The following is a 17,663-nucleotide window of genomic DNA, read 5'->3' on the forward strand; positions in this document are numbered from 1 at the left end:
GGGGGCGTTCGTACAACCTAGGGGGGCGCTGGGACCAGGCTGGGACACGAGAGTTTTTTTTTTTAATAAATATATTTTAAACTTTCTTAAAAATCTTATAAATCTTTTGACAGCAAAAATAGGTTACCTGAAATAAACAGCCTATTTTAACTTTTCATGTTTCTAACCCCTCGACCTCTTTTTAACTATTCTCTCCAATGTTCTGCGGTCTGCTGACTGTCATTCTTAGAAAAGAGAAGGCTCTGCAGACAGCCAATCAGAGGTCTTTGAGTCAGAACAACCAGCCAATCAAAGCCTTAGCGGCAGAGGAATCAGCCAATCACAGACTAGTATAATGACGTTTACTGATATTGCTAATGCTAATGCTAGCGCAGCGAAATTCAAACTTAAACTAACTATTGTCTCTGAGGTGGAGAAAACACAGAGTAATCAGCCAAAGCATGGAGTTAACTAACACACAAGCAGAACCATGTTAAAGACACAACCCTCATATGTTGGAGAGGGACGATATACTAAACGCTGTGCACCGCGAGAGGCTCACTGAAGCATGTACAGCAGCCCTGGCAACACGCACCGTCTCCATCCTACTCTGCACTGTTAAACTGAAAGCTAAACTATCAGGTGAGGGAGGGGCCGATCGCACGGCTGGATGAAAGGTTTGCTGCATTTAAAAGCCTTCACGTCTTCACGTGCGGTACAATGATAGTTTAACTAGGATTATTTTGTTTTAATGATAAAGGGAAGCAATGTTTGTTGTTATCATGTAGTCGCAATGTGTTAACTCCTCCTGTCGATCATTCACTGTGTTAGTTTCCGGTATTGTGCCGTAAAAATAAAAGCCCCCCGCGATATTTCTTTTCTTTTCTCTCCTTTCCCTATCTATTTTTTTACTCAGTAACGCAGGTGATATAAAATGTAGCGAAGTACAATACTTCACAATAAACATAAAAGTAAAAGTAAAAGTAGGCTATAGGTTTTAAAAATCACTTAAAAAATTACAAGTACACGAAAAAACTACTCAATTACAGGAACGCGAGTAAATGTAATTCGCTACTTTACACCCCTGATTACAACCAATGCTGATAGTGTTTTTTCTTTTTATGCAACCAGCCACCTGACAGTGGGTTAAATCTGCATATCATAGAACAGGCTCATATTGGGATTTTTTTTAAATAATTCTTATAAGAAACCAAAACAGCACAGAAAATATGTTTTATTGTTGATAGAGGATGTAGCCAAAACATATTCTTAATTGTGTGTGTGGTTTTTTTTTTTGGGGGGGGGGGGGCGCTAGAGTATCTCGGTAAGGTTAGGGGGGCGTTTGCTCAAAAAAGGTTGAGAACCACTGCTCTACCTGGACAGTTCCTCGCCACTTCTCCTTTCAAATAATTTTTCCGTTCTACATTTTATGCCATAAACCACAATGAATTCCTGCAGTTATATCCTGTTACCCTCAATCAGGGCCGCCCATAAGGGGTAGAAAGTGGGAAAGCTTTCTAGGGCCCAGTCTTTGGGGGGGGGCCATGGTCTTCAGAGACCAAGAACCTAACTGAGCCTAACATTATTTTTAACAGAAATATTCACTATAACCATTTAAAACTTGCACGACCATAACGACAAAACAAACATTTTAAATATTGTAACTTGGGTAAAATGCCAATATCTACTTCTCTGCTACCCTCCGCTTTATGTCTGTCCTGTGTGTGTGTGTGTGTGTGTGTGTGTGTGTGTGTGTGTGTGTGTGTGTGTGTGTGTGTGTGTGTGTGTGTGTGTGTGTGTGTGTGTGTGTGTGTGTGTGTGTGTGTGTATGTATGTATGTATGTATCTCCTCCTCCTCTGCTACCCTCCGCTTTATGTGCACGACACGCTGAAAAAAAAGTCTCTAACACCAATTTCAAAAAGCCTGGCTCAGAGCCATTAGCTGATATTAACGTGGTTAGTATAAACAGGAACAAACATTTGCCAAGTGTTCGCTAGAGATTACCTATGTGCCTTTTAAACATCATAACATGATAGAGAGAGAGAGGGAGGGAGAGAGAGAGGGGGGAGGGAGGGAGAGAGAGATAGAGATTACCTATGTGCCTTTCAAACATCATAACATGATAGAGAGAGAGAGGGAGGGAGAGAGAGAGAGGGAGGGAGAGAGGGAGGGACGGATATTACCTATGTGCCTTTTAAACATCATAACATGATGTACTCCCCCACCCTTACCCAGGGCAGGTGGACTGGGTACCACAACACTGAGCTGAGGGGGAATGGAGGCTGGCCAGGGAACTTGTAATTAGATCACATCACCCCAGTTCTGAGGTCTTTACACTGGCTTCCTGTCACTCAAAGAATTTACTTCAAAATATTGATGTTGGTTTATAAAGCCCTAAATGGTCTAGGCCCAACATATATTACTGATCTGCTGATACGTTATGAGCCGTCCAGAGCCCTTAGGTCGTCTGGGACAGGTCTACTTACAGTCCCCAGAGTTAGGACTAAACAAGGAGAAGCAGCTTTTAGTTTTTAATGCACCAAATCTCTGGAACAAACTCCCAGAGAACTTGAGCTCTGCTGCAACTCTCAGCTCTTTTAAATCAAGTCTGAAGACTTTTCTGTTTCCATTTTAACCTGTAATTTTTATTTTATTTAAATGTTATTCATTCGCTTTTAAATGTTTTATTCATTCGCTCTTCTAATGTGTATTGTGTTTTTTTTTATCTTGCCCCTATAAAGCACTTTGAATGGCCTTGTGTCTGAATTGTGCTATATAAATAAACTTGTCTTGCCTTGTATAACTTATAATTTGACCCCTTATACAGTATGCCTTGTTGGCTTCACACCTAGTTGTAGTAATGTGTTAATCACAAAATAAATATCAATTTGTTCTCCCAGGAATTTTAGAATCTTTCAGCCCAGCATCCATTTAATTTGAACTCTCAAAAAATAATCTAGTCTTGAAGAGCTTTGAGTTACAGTAAGATTATTTACTTGATGAATTCAGGTGTCTCCATATCAGATGAATGTAGATCTTTAATACAATTACAGTATATATTAATTTCCTTCATTTTTTTGTGTGCCATATGGTTACACAATTTGGTTTTGATATATTGTTGTAGGCCTACAGTTTTGGTATATGGATTATTTTACCTGAGTCGTCCTGCTACTTGTGTCTGGGTGTCGTTCTATGAATTGTGAAAAGTATTTGGACCCCTCAGGTAAAACAGAAAACAGGTGAACCTTTTCTTGTTCTTCTTCATTCTTATAAAGTTGAGAAGATTATTACTCTGGTGTTTTCCTGAGTCTACAAACAGGTTTAAATTTCTTAACGTACGTTTTTGTGTTTAAGAATTTCTCTTTGGGCACAATGACGTCCAAAGTCTTTGACCTATGTCTTCAGGTTGACACCAGCAGACAGGTACAATTTGACAAATGTTCCATGAGGTTCATGTCACATACTGAACATACTGCATAGACCAGACCCAGGTTTCACACCATCGAGAGGTCTGACCAGTTCTTTACTGCACCTCAGGGGCGGCCCGCAGCATTAGGCAATATCTGTGACAGTGTCCTTTGTTGTTGCCTGCTCCTGTGATAAACCTAGTGAATACTCAAGAACCCAATGTCGGGGCGCCCTTAGCTCAGTTGGTAGGGCGTCCCCCCCCCCCCCTGGGCCGGGCCCAGCAGCAGACCCGGGTTCGATTCCTGCCCGCAGTCGTTCTCTGCATGTCTCTCCCCTCTCTGCCCCATTTCACCTCTGTCTCTTAACACTATCAATAAAGCATGAAAAAATGCCAAAAATATCTTTAAAAAAAAAGAAAAGAAAACCAATGTTATTTTGTAAAAAGCTGTTGAATATTAAGCAATTGCGTGAGTTTTAGGGTATTACAATAAATTGGGTAAGTAAGTCAGAAATGTGCTACTATTTTTAAAAACATATACAGTATAATAATCACAAAAGAGTCCTTTTTCTCACTTGAGCTCCTGCTCCCCAAACTCTAGCTGCACGTCCCTGGTTGATAAGATAGTTAGTCTATGTGTTTATTGAGGGATGAGCGCACACACACGCACACATTGATACAAGTAACGTATGAGTAAGGGGGGCCCATTGACTGACTGGAGGTTTTCAGGGGCCCAGCCATTTGTGTCGGCGGGACTGCCCTCAATTATACATGATTAGTCTATATTTTACCCCTTGTTCCATCAGTTTAATGTTAAGGCAATTGGACTTATTTTCAGTTTGAGAAAACTATTACTTTAAAATATATCCACGGTAAGAAATGTAAACCCTTGGATCAGAATCAATTTCTGTTATTTTATTCAATCCTGGTGTGGTCAATAATTCAAGCATAATGTATCTTCAGATGAAATTTTTTTTTTAAACTCTGCCTCCGCATAAACAACTACTTTCATATCATACCCACAAGAAGGCGCCAAAGTTCTTGAATTGTCTGTCAATTCCACTGTGATCAAGTTTACAAGTATCAAGTTTGACAGTGAAGAGTTCGGAGGGTGTTTTACTCTGTTACAGTAAATGTCATTAACAATAATTGCAAGGCGGGGTTGGTTGACTCAATGGTGAGTAATTGTCCCTGTGCAACACACACACACACACACACACACACACACACACACAAACACACAAACAAGTGGTCAGTTCCTGCAAAGCACAATTCACTGCTGGGATTACGTAAAAACTTATTTCATGCTGAGTGAAATAAAATCTTTTCCAGGTTATTTGGAACGTTTATGTGACGCAGAGACAAAGAATTGCTCAATAATAAGTAGTGAATTTTTTGCTGAGGGAGGGGAAATCTAATCGTATTTACTTACTCTGTGAAAATATGTAGAAGACAACTAAATAAATAAAAGGGCCCCTGTAAGTGCAACTTCACATTTCTCTGAGAGAAATACACTTTACATTTATTTATCCAGATGGATTTGCTGACTCCAATTTTATATAATCAGTGATAAGCAAAAGTAAAAGTTTACTTGATTAAAAATAAATGTGTTTTTTCATATAAACAGAAGTGCTGATTATGCAGAATTAGCCCTGTCAGGCCCACAGTTAGTTTAGATTTTGTGCACGTACAGTAGGTCCTATCTGATGTGACGGAAGTCCGGCTATGTCAGGACAAGTGGGTAATCAAGTAACTCGCAGAAGAAATGCTAATGACAGCCTTCCCTTGAGGTCTTTGCATTTACTGACTTGTATTTGCTCACAGTGACGTGGACAACACTCCCGGCTCCGACCACAACTGTTTAAAAGCTGCAGTGACTCATGGCTTGAAACCTGCCCCAGCATGAACACACATGGGGAGTGGAAAGTAAGTGAATGGGAAGATATGTGCCGTGACGCAAAGCCTGGTCCATCCAGTTCTTTAGTTTAACCCAAAGTGCCAGTTGGAGAGTTTCGCAGTCTGCCTTCATGGATGAGTGCTGTGGCAAGGGAGTAACAGCTGTGAGTCGCTTGGAAGAATCTGATCAGATTGCGATAAAGTGACTGGGAAATTCAAAGTCATATATCTTTCCCTTGAAATCTCATTGTTTGGCATGCTCTCTGTGTTTTTTTAATAAAAAGTCCCCTTCCCACTAGGACATGTGTGTCATCTAGGATAATCACACATTCCTCGGTTTCAAGTGTCGGCTTTACTTCCTCATCAGAAATAGTAGCTAATTGTTTTTTTTTATGTTTTCTTCAAGATGTTTTTACTTTATTTGTGTTGTAAAATGTATTCTATAGTAAACATTTTGATATTTAAAATTGTCACCCAAGGGGAAAATAAATGTGTAGACCTGTGTTTATAAACCTTTAACAAATGTAACAAATGTTGTGGTCACAAAAATGGAGTCGAGGGAATAAAGAAAAACCGACGACAACAATACGTTTTCTTAATAAAACAGTAATTTATTTTTTGACGGAAAACTAAAATTGTCTGAACAGCACATTGCAAGGGCATTGTTAAGATATTTTCTCCAAGGCTCAGTGATCACTTTCATACAGTACACTTGGCATGTACACGGCATCTCCTTCAAAATGAAAGAAAAACAGAAAAAAAATAAAATAGAGAGAAAAGATAAGCCCATTTGCACAAAAAAAGGGAAACAAAAGTTCATTGTGTAGAAAGATGACTGATTGTACAATTACCAAGCATTTTGGTTTGGTTGTAAGCCACAGAGAAAGAAACCGGATCGCCTGACGACAGCCGGCGACGGCTCAGGAGGCACAAAAGACATGACAGACAAGACATCCCATAATAGGCGCGCGCACACACAAACACATACACTTGGATGGGTTTCAGCAATAAGGTTTGAAATGTTTAATAATTTCCGTTGTTTAGCTGTTGTTGGTTTTATTTGGTTATTGTTGTCTATTTTGTTTTCCTTTCTATAATCCAAAATCTGACCGCTGCATTCGTTAAATACATTAAAATCTGCAATGTTACAAAACCTTTTTCTCGGCATATGATTTTAAACAGCATTTAAATGAAGAAAAAAAAGATGCCCCCTTTTCTGACTACTGGTTTGTGCACCAGGCCATTCCCTCTATTTCACACCAATCCTTTTAAATCAACCCTTAACTACTTGCTACACCCTCTCTGCTCATTGTTCCCTTTCTCTTTCATAAACCCGTTCACAACCATTCAGACTGACAACTGGACAGGGAAATAAAGAGTGCTGGATAAAAACATGAGGTAAGAAAGTGGTTTGATTATAGATCATACAGAACATGCAAAAACAGCGACAAAACATAAAATACAAGGAAGGAGAGAAGAGTAGAAAAGAAATAAGAGTGTGCATTTAAAAATGGAAGAAAAAAAAAAGACTGACACAGCTTTAAGTCTTTGGTTATAAAGTAGGTCGAACAATTTTCACAGCTTTTCATCCCCTCGAACCAAACCCCCAAATGAATTTGCGTTTTCGTTGACAAAGAAAGTAAAAAAAAAAGAGAAGGAAATCAATATATTTTCTTTATCGAATCATCCCATCACATCTTAACAGGTGTTTTCCTGTACAAACACTACTTGCTCTTTAATACTTTACACTTTACAAAATATACATTCAACCTGGATTTCACCTAATATAAGCTCGGCTTTAGTGTTAGCACTGTTTCATGAGAAGAGAACTATCTAGTACGGAACTTATTGCCTACGTATTGAGATTTACTTGTTTGCAAGAGACTACCAAATGTAATACCTGACAAAATTCTAAAAGAGAAAGGTTTATTTTAGTTTTTAATAAGTATTTCCATGACATTGTTCATTTACATTATGAAAATAGCAGCCCTGAAATAAATAAATGCAAATACTAAAACTGAACTAAATGAGAAAAGAAAGAAAAAGTTGTATGATTCATGTCAAAGTATGGTGGCTCTGAGAAAACACAAGCTTTTGTTGCAGCATATAACCAGCCCAAGGCTTGCGATTGGCTCCATTCATGCCATGGTGCCCGCTGACGTTGTCCTCCACTCAAGGAGAGGGCGACCCGTCAAGCACACTTCCCCCTGGGTTCTCTGGCCTCTTCTGGACCAGAGAGTGACATGGGGCGAGGATACAGGTGAGGACAGTCCCTGCTTGATGTTAAAAAAGGACCCTTGTCACCTCACTGGTGTCGCCCTCTTCCACCACTTGTTGCCCCAACAAATAGAGCTCTATGTGCCCTTAGACCTCCAGTCTGCGCAACAAGAACAGCATGCAGTTTGTATGGTGTGCACCGGCTCGGCTCGCCTTCCCTCACCCTGCCCTACCGTACTTTTTTTTTTTGCAGCTGACCACACGGACAGAATAAGACTTTTCAAGGTGTGGTTAATGTCTTAATAATGTGAAAGCCCGCTGACAGCAACGTGCACACAGTTAAAGCATGGCTCTTGGTTTGCAAACAAAGATGGTCGCTGTTGATTGTTACTTCAGATGGAGCATATCGAACGCAGAGCCGAGAGCCTTTTTTTCTGCTTTATGGAGCTGACGGGGGACAGTAGCAGTTGTCGTCTTTAACAAACAGGATCTTCTGCTCCCTGTCCGTGGGGCTAATGGATATTTGAGCATGTGTGTCAGGAGGATATCAGGTCACGCCGAGGTGATGTTGGGCTGATGAGGGACGCTCTGGCTCCCGTCGTGGTGAGCCAATGGGCCGTTGTTGTTGTCGTTGGTGAGGTGCTGCTGCTGCTGCTGCTGAAGCGGCGGTGTGCTGCTGCCCGGGTTGACAGTGGACAGCTGGCCCAGCTGATCCGTGTTGGACAGCGACTTCAGCACGGCGTTCTCCCGCTCCAGCAAAGAGTTCCTCTCGTACAGCTCCTTGATGTGCTCCTTCAACACCTCCACCTCCTCGCGCACAGCGTACATCAGGTGACTCTTCACCAAGTCCTGAAAGGGAGGAGGCTAAAATGAGCACACGAAACAACACTCGACACCAAAAAGACCATACAATTGTTTAATGACAAAGCACATTCCAACGTCAAACTAAGTGAATTTTGACTTTGTAAATAGTGTTTCGCCCCGAGGTGAAATTTTGTAAATGTATTTTCAACAGGCCAACTGTCAATCAGGCAGCGTGGGCGACAGAGAAACTGAATATTGGGTTTGATTTTCTCAGATGTTATTCTACCTACTGAAAACTGGTTGTTCAGAACAGGATATGAAGAGGTTCTCATAAACTTAAAATAGGTGAATTTAGCATGGATTATCAAATGAATTTTGTTTATTTTCAGTTGCATCAAGTTGCATAAGACAGTGTAAACTCAAGTCTGAAACAGCTCATTGTACTGTGCAGAGATCCCTGGACCACACTTTAACATGTGGAAAACTCACCATTGCCTGCTCAATCTTGTTGTCGATGGCGACTATGCTGGCACCGGAAGCACTGTGGAGAGAAGAGCCAAAGAGTTACCAACAGATAGTCATCTCATGTCTACCGCGACGTGCTTTGGATTAATATCAAGCTCTTTCATAATTCACCAACGCCCAAACCCTGACCTTGAAATGGGCCAAGCATGGCGTCAGAGGATTTCACTAGTGTGTGGAATAGCAGTTTAATCTGTTACCAGAGAATAACATGAATGAATTTTTAGCTGAATTGTTTTCCAAAAACACGTCAGTCAGCAGGTCCTGAACAGACCAAGATCCTTAAAAAAGTCTCTATGATATGCAGCAAGTGGAAAAGAGTTACATTTCAACTCTACTCCACATACTGTTCTGTACATTTCTGCATTGGGCCAGAAGATTCTGAGTAAGGGATCAAATAAGGTCAATATAGTGAGGTATCTTTGGCCCTCATTGCTGACACAACTATAGTGGTAATTAGTTGTATTCTTGTGGGCCCATAGTAACACATTGGCTACACAGATTAACATCACAAAGTGTACATTTCCCATTAACAAACCAGCTATTGACGCCCTCAAATGACGTCTATCATTCACCAGTAAAAACAGCTGATAAAATGCAGTGTGTCATGAATGACTCATACCTCGATTACCCAAAAGCCGATAAAGAAATTACATCTTACAGTAGGCCTAGGTGTCTAAAAGAGATTTTAAAGCATTTTAAATTGACAAAGAAGCGTTGTTGTACCCCTCCCCCCCAACACTTTTCAGTTAAATCGTTCCAATGACAGTCAGCAGCAAGAATAAACCAGGAGGCTATTTTAACAACGACATGTCATACGGTGCAATCAGCTTTTATCAATGCACGACTCCGCTGCAATGAAAACCTTGACAGACAGACACAGGGAATGTGGCTCGTGTCCATGGACCTATAAAGAAAGCTCGTGTCCTGCAGGGAACTGACTTCCGGGTGCTGCTCATGTCGCCCTGAGTTTACATTATTACTAAAATCTCTTTGTTCCCTTCTCTCCGCAAAAAAAAATAAGAAAGAAAAGAAAACCCGCGTTATCGTGTTCCTGGTGAAATTCGAAACATCTACATCGCTTCTATGTGAATCCTGCTGTTTTCCACCTCCCTTCCCCACTCTGAAGAGAAAGAAAGGAGAAAAACGCATCCCACTTAACACATAAAAAGACGATCGACTTACTAAGCCACGCGAAAGCTCCTCGTGCGTCAAAATGATACCAAGTTGGAAAGGTTTACTTCGCCGACAAAAAAAATAACCAAAATAATTGTAAACGTCTCAACGGACATCTTGCACAATCACCGCCCTATCGGATGTACCAAGAGGTATCCATACCGCTAGACGGTGCTCTGGCATGAATTTGACAGAACATATAATGTGCGTAGAATCTCATTTGTGGTAGTGACAAAAAAACACATGTTTACGAGCTATAGGCTACACAACAGGTTAAAGGTCTCAGAAATGGAGAAAACGTCCCGGGTCGACCCATCGTAAACAATCAAATAGATGACAGCAAACTAAATGTTTAATTTGTGTGACAAATAGGCTATTCAAACGTTTGATGGGTCAGATAGGCTAATACATAGGCTAATACATAGGCTAAATGAGTGTCTATGGGTCAATTCGATGTAGCGTCACGTGTAGAGCCCACTTGCAAATCTTTTCTCAAATAATACCCTACACTTTTTTTTACAGCGACCAAAGTTCAACTTACGGTGGTAAAGCCTTATTTAAAATATTGTATCTAAAAAAAAGTAAGCAGTTTGCGTCATATCACTGAACAACAAGCTCACGTGGAGCTGCGTCCAGCGTGTTGTGGTGGTGGGGGTCCATCATTCCACATTGAGCACACCACACGAAAAGTTCCATTACCTGGCACATCTTGACCTGTACGAAATCAGACTTCCAGAGTAGGTGGGTGAGGATCCAGGCGAGCACGGCAGACAGTAACTCATTTTGGAGCGCATGTTAGCGTCTTTCTAAAGCGAGTCCTATGTTCTCTGCCGTACAAACTTAACTGACTAAAAAGTTAAAACCACGGGTGGCGCTTGTTTGAGCAGGAGCAGTGTGTGTGCTTCTTAAAACCACTGCTGCGGTCACATGGTGAGAAAGCCAGAGGGTGGGGGGCGGAGTTCAGCCTCTCTCTCCACCTCAGTTCACTCCGGGGAATAAACTGTACAAGTCAAATGATTCCCTGCCACTCTCTGCCAATTAAAAAAGTATTACACGGGCACTCCGAGAGGCACAGGAGCGGATAGAATGTTTAACAAAAAAGCAGAAAGTGTCCTGCATGTACTGACAAGGACAAGGTTTTCCCTGTTCCTTTGTGTAATGATAAAATGTTACAACTCTTTGCACTTTTTGCAACCAAATTAACTTCCTTTGTTTCAAACTTCTTCACAACAAAACTGCACCAGATGCTTTTGTCTCCTTAAATCATGTTTCTCGACATGTTAATGTGTCACATTAAAGAACCTCTTTTTTTTAAGCAATCGTGTGAAATGTATTTCTGCCCTGGAGGTAGCCTAATTGAATAGCATTAATGCTATAGCCTATTTACAGCAGCAGTAGGTGTGTTGTAATACATTGGATTAATTTACACTTGACAGTTCCCCCGGCATTGATAATCGCTTGACAGTTAATAATAATAATAATAATAGTTGATAGAATTTATATGGTGCTTTTTTAGAGGTCATTCAAAGACACTTTACATCATAGAGAATCATACATGTAGAAAAAAAAATACAGAAAACATTTAAATAAGGTTTGAAGTGGAGTCAGGTGTCTTTATGCTTCCTTAAAGAGGTGAGTTTTGAGTTGACTTTTGAATGAGTTTATTGAGTCTGAGATGCTGATGTTTGGGGGAGGGAGTTCCAGAGGGTTGGGTGCAGTAAGATAAAATGCATATTGTCTGAATTTAGACATATTTGTTACACTTTATTTTTTTTAGACAATGCGTATTGCAATAAAGAAAAAGTTCCTGTACATATATTCAACAGTAAAAAAAAATATATATATATATATATATATATATATATATATATATATTTTTTTTTTTTTTCCAATATATATTTTGGGTATTTTTTTTAAACGGCCGATTTAATCGTAATCGTAAGTTTTCTCTGAAAATAATCGGCATCGGCACTCCAAAATCAATATCGGTCGGGCCCTAACAAGGTCTCCTGGTTCCTTTGTGATAAGAAGATAAAATGTTACAACTCTTGGCATTTGGCAGAAGGTCTTTGCAACCAAATGAACTGTTTAAAACTTACTACACACAACAGTTTTGTCCGCACCATAAGAGTTTTTTTTTTTCATCCGTTTCACACATGTTGAATCGTCACATTAAAGAACCTTTTTAATGGGATTATTATAAATCAAGAGCATTGAGGGAATAGCGGTTAAATCTTTGCAGATTGCATCAAAAAAAAGTGTGCTGAAGTTGATTGAGATGGCTCGTTTTTCCATGAATTGTACATTATTGATACAAAATCCAAGGGCATGTGTGAATACCGCACGTTTTTATTTGTCACGTTGTCATTAGGGCTTACTTACATGTTAACTTTTCTACAGCCGTCCTCTTTTCTTTCTTCCAAAAACACGTGAGGCAAAGTGAAAAATGTCAGCTCAATTACCAACTCATTAAAGTTTAACTGGGGTGGTGGAGGTGCTTTGCATATACAGTGGTGTGACGACAGCAGGGTAAAATGGGTTGCATTCCAATGCAAGTTACTCACTCAGCCGAGCGATCTAAAGGCTGATAAGCCCTGTCCTACTTTTGAAGTGAGCATTTATACACCTGGGACAATGCGAGACAATGATGTCCATGAGCTGAGGCTAGAATGTGTTTTTATCGGCAAATAAAACAAATAACAAGGGGCTTGCAAGTTTTATCACATTGGCTTGTCAAGTGACTGGAAGGTTTGACCTGAAGGAGTTGCAAAAAAGAGGCCAAACTTATTTGTTGCCATTTGGTGTCCAAGGAAAACAAAGCACACTGTACCTTGTATTCAAGGAGAAGGACATGTGACGGTTTATGTAAGGGCCACTTGCTGTGTTAACCTCAACAACTGCCTTCCCTGCTGCAGACTGCACCAGCGTACACATGCACAAAGTATCCATGACCCAAAAGGCAGCACATTCCAAAGCCGGACACCTCTGGCCCAGAGGCCAGCACCTCCACACTGAGACATCTGTGTCAGAGCCATCATTGTGCTGGGACAACACACACAGTCAATGTCTTCACTGAGGGACTAGTTTTCAAAACCTTGGGACAACACGTTTTCTGGTTTGATGCCGACCGACGTGAGCTTGTCTATCAACGGCATGTCTCGCCAAGCTGCTACCTGCACGTGAGCTGGGAGCCGCTCAGGGCAAAGGTGTGAGACACATTTTTCCAATGCAAATCTCACTGAGTCAGACATCACACGTGGCTCTGTAAGCAAAGGATACACGTGCAGGAATGTCGTCTCCTCCATCTCTCCGGGTTAAACGCATGATGCTTTATAGTGAAAGAAATGCTTAATGTTCTCTATGAGGGCAAAGATGCACCGGCACACGTCCCCGTCACAAAGCAAACAAACACTCACCATAGGGGGGAGCCAGCTGAATAAATTAGATCTCAGCTTTTCAGTGATCAACTCCCTGCTCCCCTCTCCTCTTAGCAAGTGTAATTCAAAACAATAGCTGAAGGGTGGGGGCTGTAACAACAGAGAATTGCACTCACTAACGACTCACTGTAGTTCACTTTGAAAACGGCTTTAGCCCCGCAGCTCATGTGGTTTGTTTTTGAAATATGCAGTTCAGCTACTACGCCAGATGGGGTCGGCAGTGGCTCCACTTCACTGGGACACTGAGGACGGTTTCAGGCAAGAGCAGTTTAGTCATGTCTTTCCTAAACTATCACAATGCATTCACTGTCACCAACTGGTAGCTTCCTCCATCTTATTACATGTCTTTACATGTTACCTGCTGGCACAAAGATCAGTATCGTCTCAAAATCTAATTCTTTTTCTGTTAAAGAGAAAACAAATCATTCAAGGGTAACAGTAATACTAGCTTTTATCACAGCTCTTCGTTTCCATTTGTAGCTGTGATCAGACAAGTGAAACATTCCATACTATTTCCAACTCACAACAGTCGGTCAAATACTAAAATGAAGTATGAAAAACAAACAAACACTAAGAGATGTGACTTTTTTAGAGAAAAAAGGTTCAGAGAACATAACATAACAGGGCTTCTAATTTTTTACTTCAAAAAGGTCAAAACAACTGTACGGTACTCAGGCTAATGGTCACCCTCTCTGAAAACAAAGAGAAGAGTATTTTTGCAAGAGGGTGGTATCTAGAAGAGAGCCACGAGCCCCTCATGTTTACCCATCTGGTTAGATCAATTAGATCAAGGCAGCACTCACGTCCCCTTTTCCATGAAAACTTCAAAAACAAAAGAGCCCCAAATTGTTTTGCAAATATGTCTTTGACAATATTTTGAGAGAGAGTCGTGCAACCAGAAAATGTTTGATATTCTGATTTGAAAAATGACAGAAAACTACTATTTGATTATCAAAGTAGTTGCAGATATATTTTCTGTCTATTGAAAAAGTAGGCGTGATGATCATTTGCATAGTAAGATGTGTGAAACTAGGAACCTACATGCCATCATGTTTACCATAGTTCAAAACGAATTTACCTGAAACCTGAGGGGTCCAAATAGGGTTAGACAACGCAAAAAGTAATACTTGGTATTTTGTGACGCACACAACAAATAATCCTGACTAACAGCTTCTTCCCTTATTTAACTGTAGAACTTCAACGTTGACAATTGCAGGATGCTGGAAGTATGTTAATGGTGGATTTTTCAGATGCTGTATTGTTGGGCCGTCTAAATATCCATCTCGACACAATGGAGACTAAACAAAATAAGACAACCCTTGCAGACCCTCGTCTGGGGATAGATGTTTTATTTTTCCAGCACTAAATCAATAGCCTTGAGTGGGTGTGTCTGGCTGCCACCAAGCTTCCTTGTAAACAGACCAAAGGAACTGTCCCACTCGAACCAATTGCCTGTTACATAATCCCTAGTCTTGCGCAAAAACAGCTCATTCTGCATACGTCCCTTTGTGAAGTTCTCAGAGCCTGTGGACTTGGCGGGTGAACCAGGAGACAGGGAGCATGAGAAGGAATCGAGGGCCCAAAGGGCTTTATACAGACTCAGATAAGATCTGAATTGCTGAGACTGCAGATCATTTGTGTTAATTTAAACTGGTCATAGTCAGCCTGTTTAGAGGCTAAAATAACTGCCAGCAGGGGTGTTTGTTAACGGTAGCTGAGGCCTCCTCTACGGCACCAGAAGAAATGATAACGAGCCACAGTGTAATGTGACCATAAAACTCAATCTGGAAACCCAGTGGGGGATCTTGGCCAGCAGTCCCCTTATCTTTAAATAATCTCTGGCAAAAAAAGTGTTCAACTAAAACCAGATCATGTGCCATATCATATGTTACCATTTCAACGTTGAGTGATTTGGGCCCTTGCCACTTATTTGGCTCAATGTGGACTAAGACCCCACTGGAATGTTTTTAAAATAATAAGCATTGCTCCCGGGGCTTTACTGGGAAAATCCTGGCACCCCGACATTAACGAGCCTCTGTATTCAGCAGAGCATTTATTACTGGAACAAGGGCTTAGCCTCATTTGGGCTTCCTCTCTGAAGGAGTGCAAGGTCGGGGTCGGGCAAAAGCATTTGCTGCAAAAACAACCGGGCCTGATTAACATCTCAGCCAACGTCTTCTACTCTTGCTCCTATATGGCTTTGCAAAAGCTTGAAATTCATGACTTGACATTACAGAGCCAGGACACAATTTAACCGTTATTTTATAGATTAGAAAGCTGGATTAGTGGCCAGAAGGTCAACTGTTTGAAATATATTGAGTGAGAGGTGAAATGCGTAACTCCCCCTTCCTTTCATCAATTCAGCGGCATCTGACCCTCTGCAGGTCAAAAGGGGATGTTTAATGGTGAACAGTAGGCGCTTTTGGTCGTATTAGGTATCTTTCAGGAGTGAATGCCTTTAACTGACAAAGCTGAAAAATACGCATGTGTGCTCAGAAAAAATTCAGGGTTCAACATAACTTTTTTTTCCTACTGGCCTGTCGGGCCAGTGGATCCGAGTTTTACTGGCCCCTTGTATATTTTCACTGGCCCTGCACACACTTTTTTTTTCTTCATAATTTAGTGTCAATAATTATAATACCTGTATTAGAAAGATAACCAGATCTAAAGGGAATATCTATTCTGTAACAGTATAGATATTCCCTTTAGATTTGGTTATTTTTCTTTTAGTTAATTATATGAAATGTTGATATTGCTCATACACATAATATAAAACCAGGCAAACATATTGAATTAGAAGCCTACAACTAAAAGTATGTTGAAAGAGTCGGCCAGTATTTTAAAGTCCAGTAGTTTGATGGTTGTTTTTATTCTTGAATTTGGGCAGTTTAAAGAATAGTTCACTTGCAGAAGTCATGATCAAACATTAAAAAAAAATAAGAGATGAAGGTCTGATCATTCTTTGTGGTGTGGTAGGCTGTTTTTATTACTTTCTCTATATGCATTAGGGATGTGAATGTGTCGACCGAATGACCGGTTTTCCACTTGCGCTCAAGTTGACTTTAAAAATAGAATAGAAATCCGAAAATCAGTGGGTTGTGCCGTTTTTTTATGGGAGATTTCACCGTGTATGTGAGTTCACGTCTGGTCGTGAGCGCGCTGCAGGAGTGTCACTTCTCCATGAAGTGTCAGCTTCACATAAGAGTCCGGTGTGGGACCATTTTTTTTAACTATTGATAAAAAACAATGCAGTGCAAAATATGCAGCATAAGTTAAACGCTCGTCTAAGACTATGACGTTAAATCACCTTAGAAACACACAATGCCTTCGTCCGATCACAGCAGCGTTTCACCGTGTGATCTCGCCAGCGAGTGAGCCGCCGCGCAGATGAACTGTGGTTTGTGGCTAAAATAATAACCGGGGATATTCTCCCCGTTAGCGATTTCAATGGGGAAGACTTCCGCGATCTGATTGAATGTCTCGAGCCTGAAAACACAGTGCCAAACTGCGCGACTATACTGTACAGTGAGCGGAGTCCCTCCGTTCGTTTCTGTCTACAACCGACACAATCACCGGAGACGCATTCACAGCGTTTAAATAACGCCTCTCATTTGTATTACCATTGGGGCTTGGATGAAAATACTGTAACATTACGGCGGCAGATAAAGGAAAAGCGCAGTTATCATTTTCTGCACCTCAACCTCTGCTGTGGGAAGAGAGAAAGGGGGCAAAGCAAGTCGATTGATTTGTCGACTCGCAGGCAGCTCTGCCAACGGAGCGAGAGTGCACCCGCTTGTTGCTCCGCCTGTCAAAACACCCACGCATCGGTGTCCACTGGCCTTTCATTAAAAAATATATTTTATATTAGGTTTATTATATTGAGTCTTAAATAAACACTGCTTTCATTCCGACTCTCAACGCGCATTTCAATGAACCATGATGTAGTCTACAAAAAGATACTGAACTGTGATTGGCCAGTCACTGGCCCGGGCGGGACAGTGACTGGCCAATCAACTTGCCCTGCATATGATTTTACTGGCCCCGGGCCATCGGGCTATACGTTATGTCGAACCCTGAAATTGCCTGTATATATATATTAAAATATAAAGGTCAAATGTCAGCCCAGTTTCCAAAGATAAAGTTGAAGGGATGAAAACTTTGCCCTCATACAGTGCCGTCTTTGAGACGTGAGGTCTGTTACGTAAGCTCCATAAGTTCTAGTCTT

The 17,663-nt window shown here is 40.9% G+C and overlaps 1 protein-coding gene across 1 annotated transcript in view; it reads right to left on the reverse strand.

Annotated features, from left to right (window-relative positions):
• Positions 1-5,871: 5,871 nt before the first annotated feature.
• The window catches only part of tsc22d2 (TSC22 domain family 2), a 31,446-nt gene continuing 19,654 nt past the window's right edge, over positions 5,872-17,663 (reverse strand). The window contains exons 2-3 of the mRNA XM_080032734.1: positions 8,793-8,844; positions 5,872-8,348 (exon numbers count right to left, since the gene is read on the reverse strand). Coding sequence (XP_079888860.1) covers positions 8,052-8,348; positions 8,793-8,844 — 349 coding nt within the window. The 3' untranslated portion in view covers positions 5,872-8,051. The remainder of the gene's footprint in view (positions 8,349-8,792; positions 8,845-17,663) is intronic.

Source organism: Ammodytes marinus, assembly GCF_949987685.1.
Source record: "Ammodytes marinus genome assembly, chromosome: 8".
In the NCBI taxonomy this organism is placed as follows: Eukaryota; Metazoa; Chordata; class Actinopteri; order Uranoscopiformes; family Ammodytidae; genus Ammodytes; species Ammodytes marinus.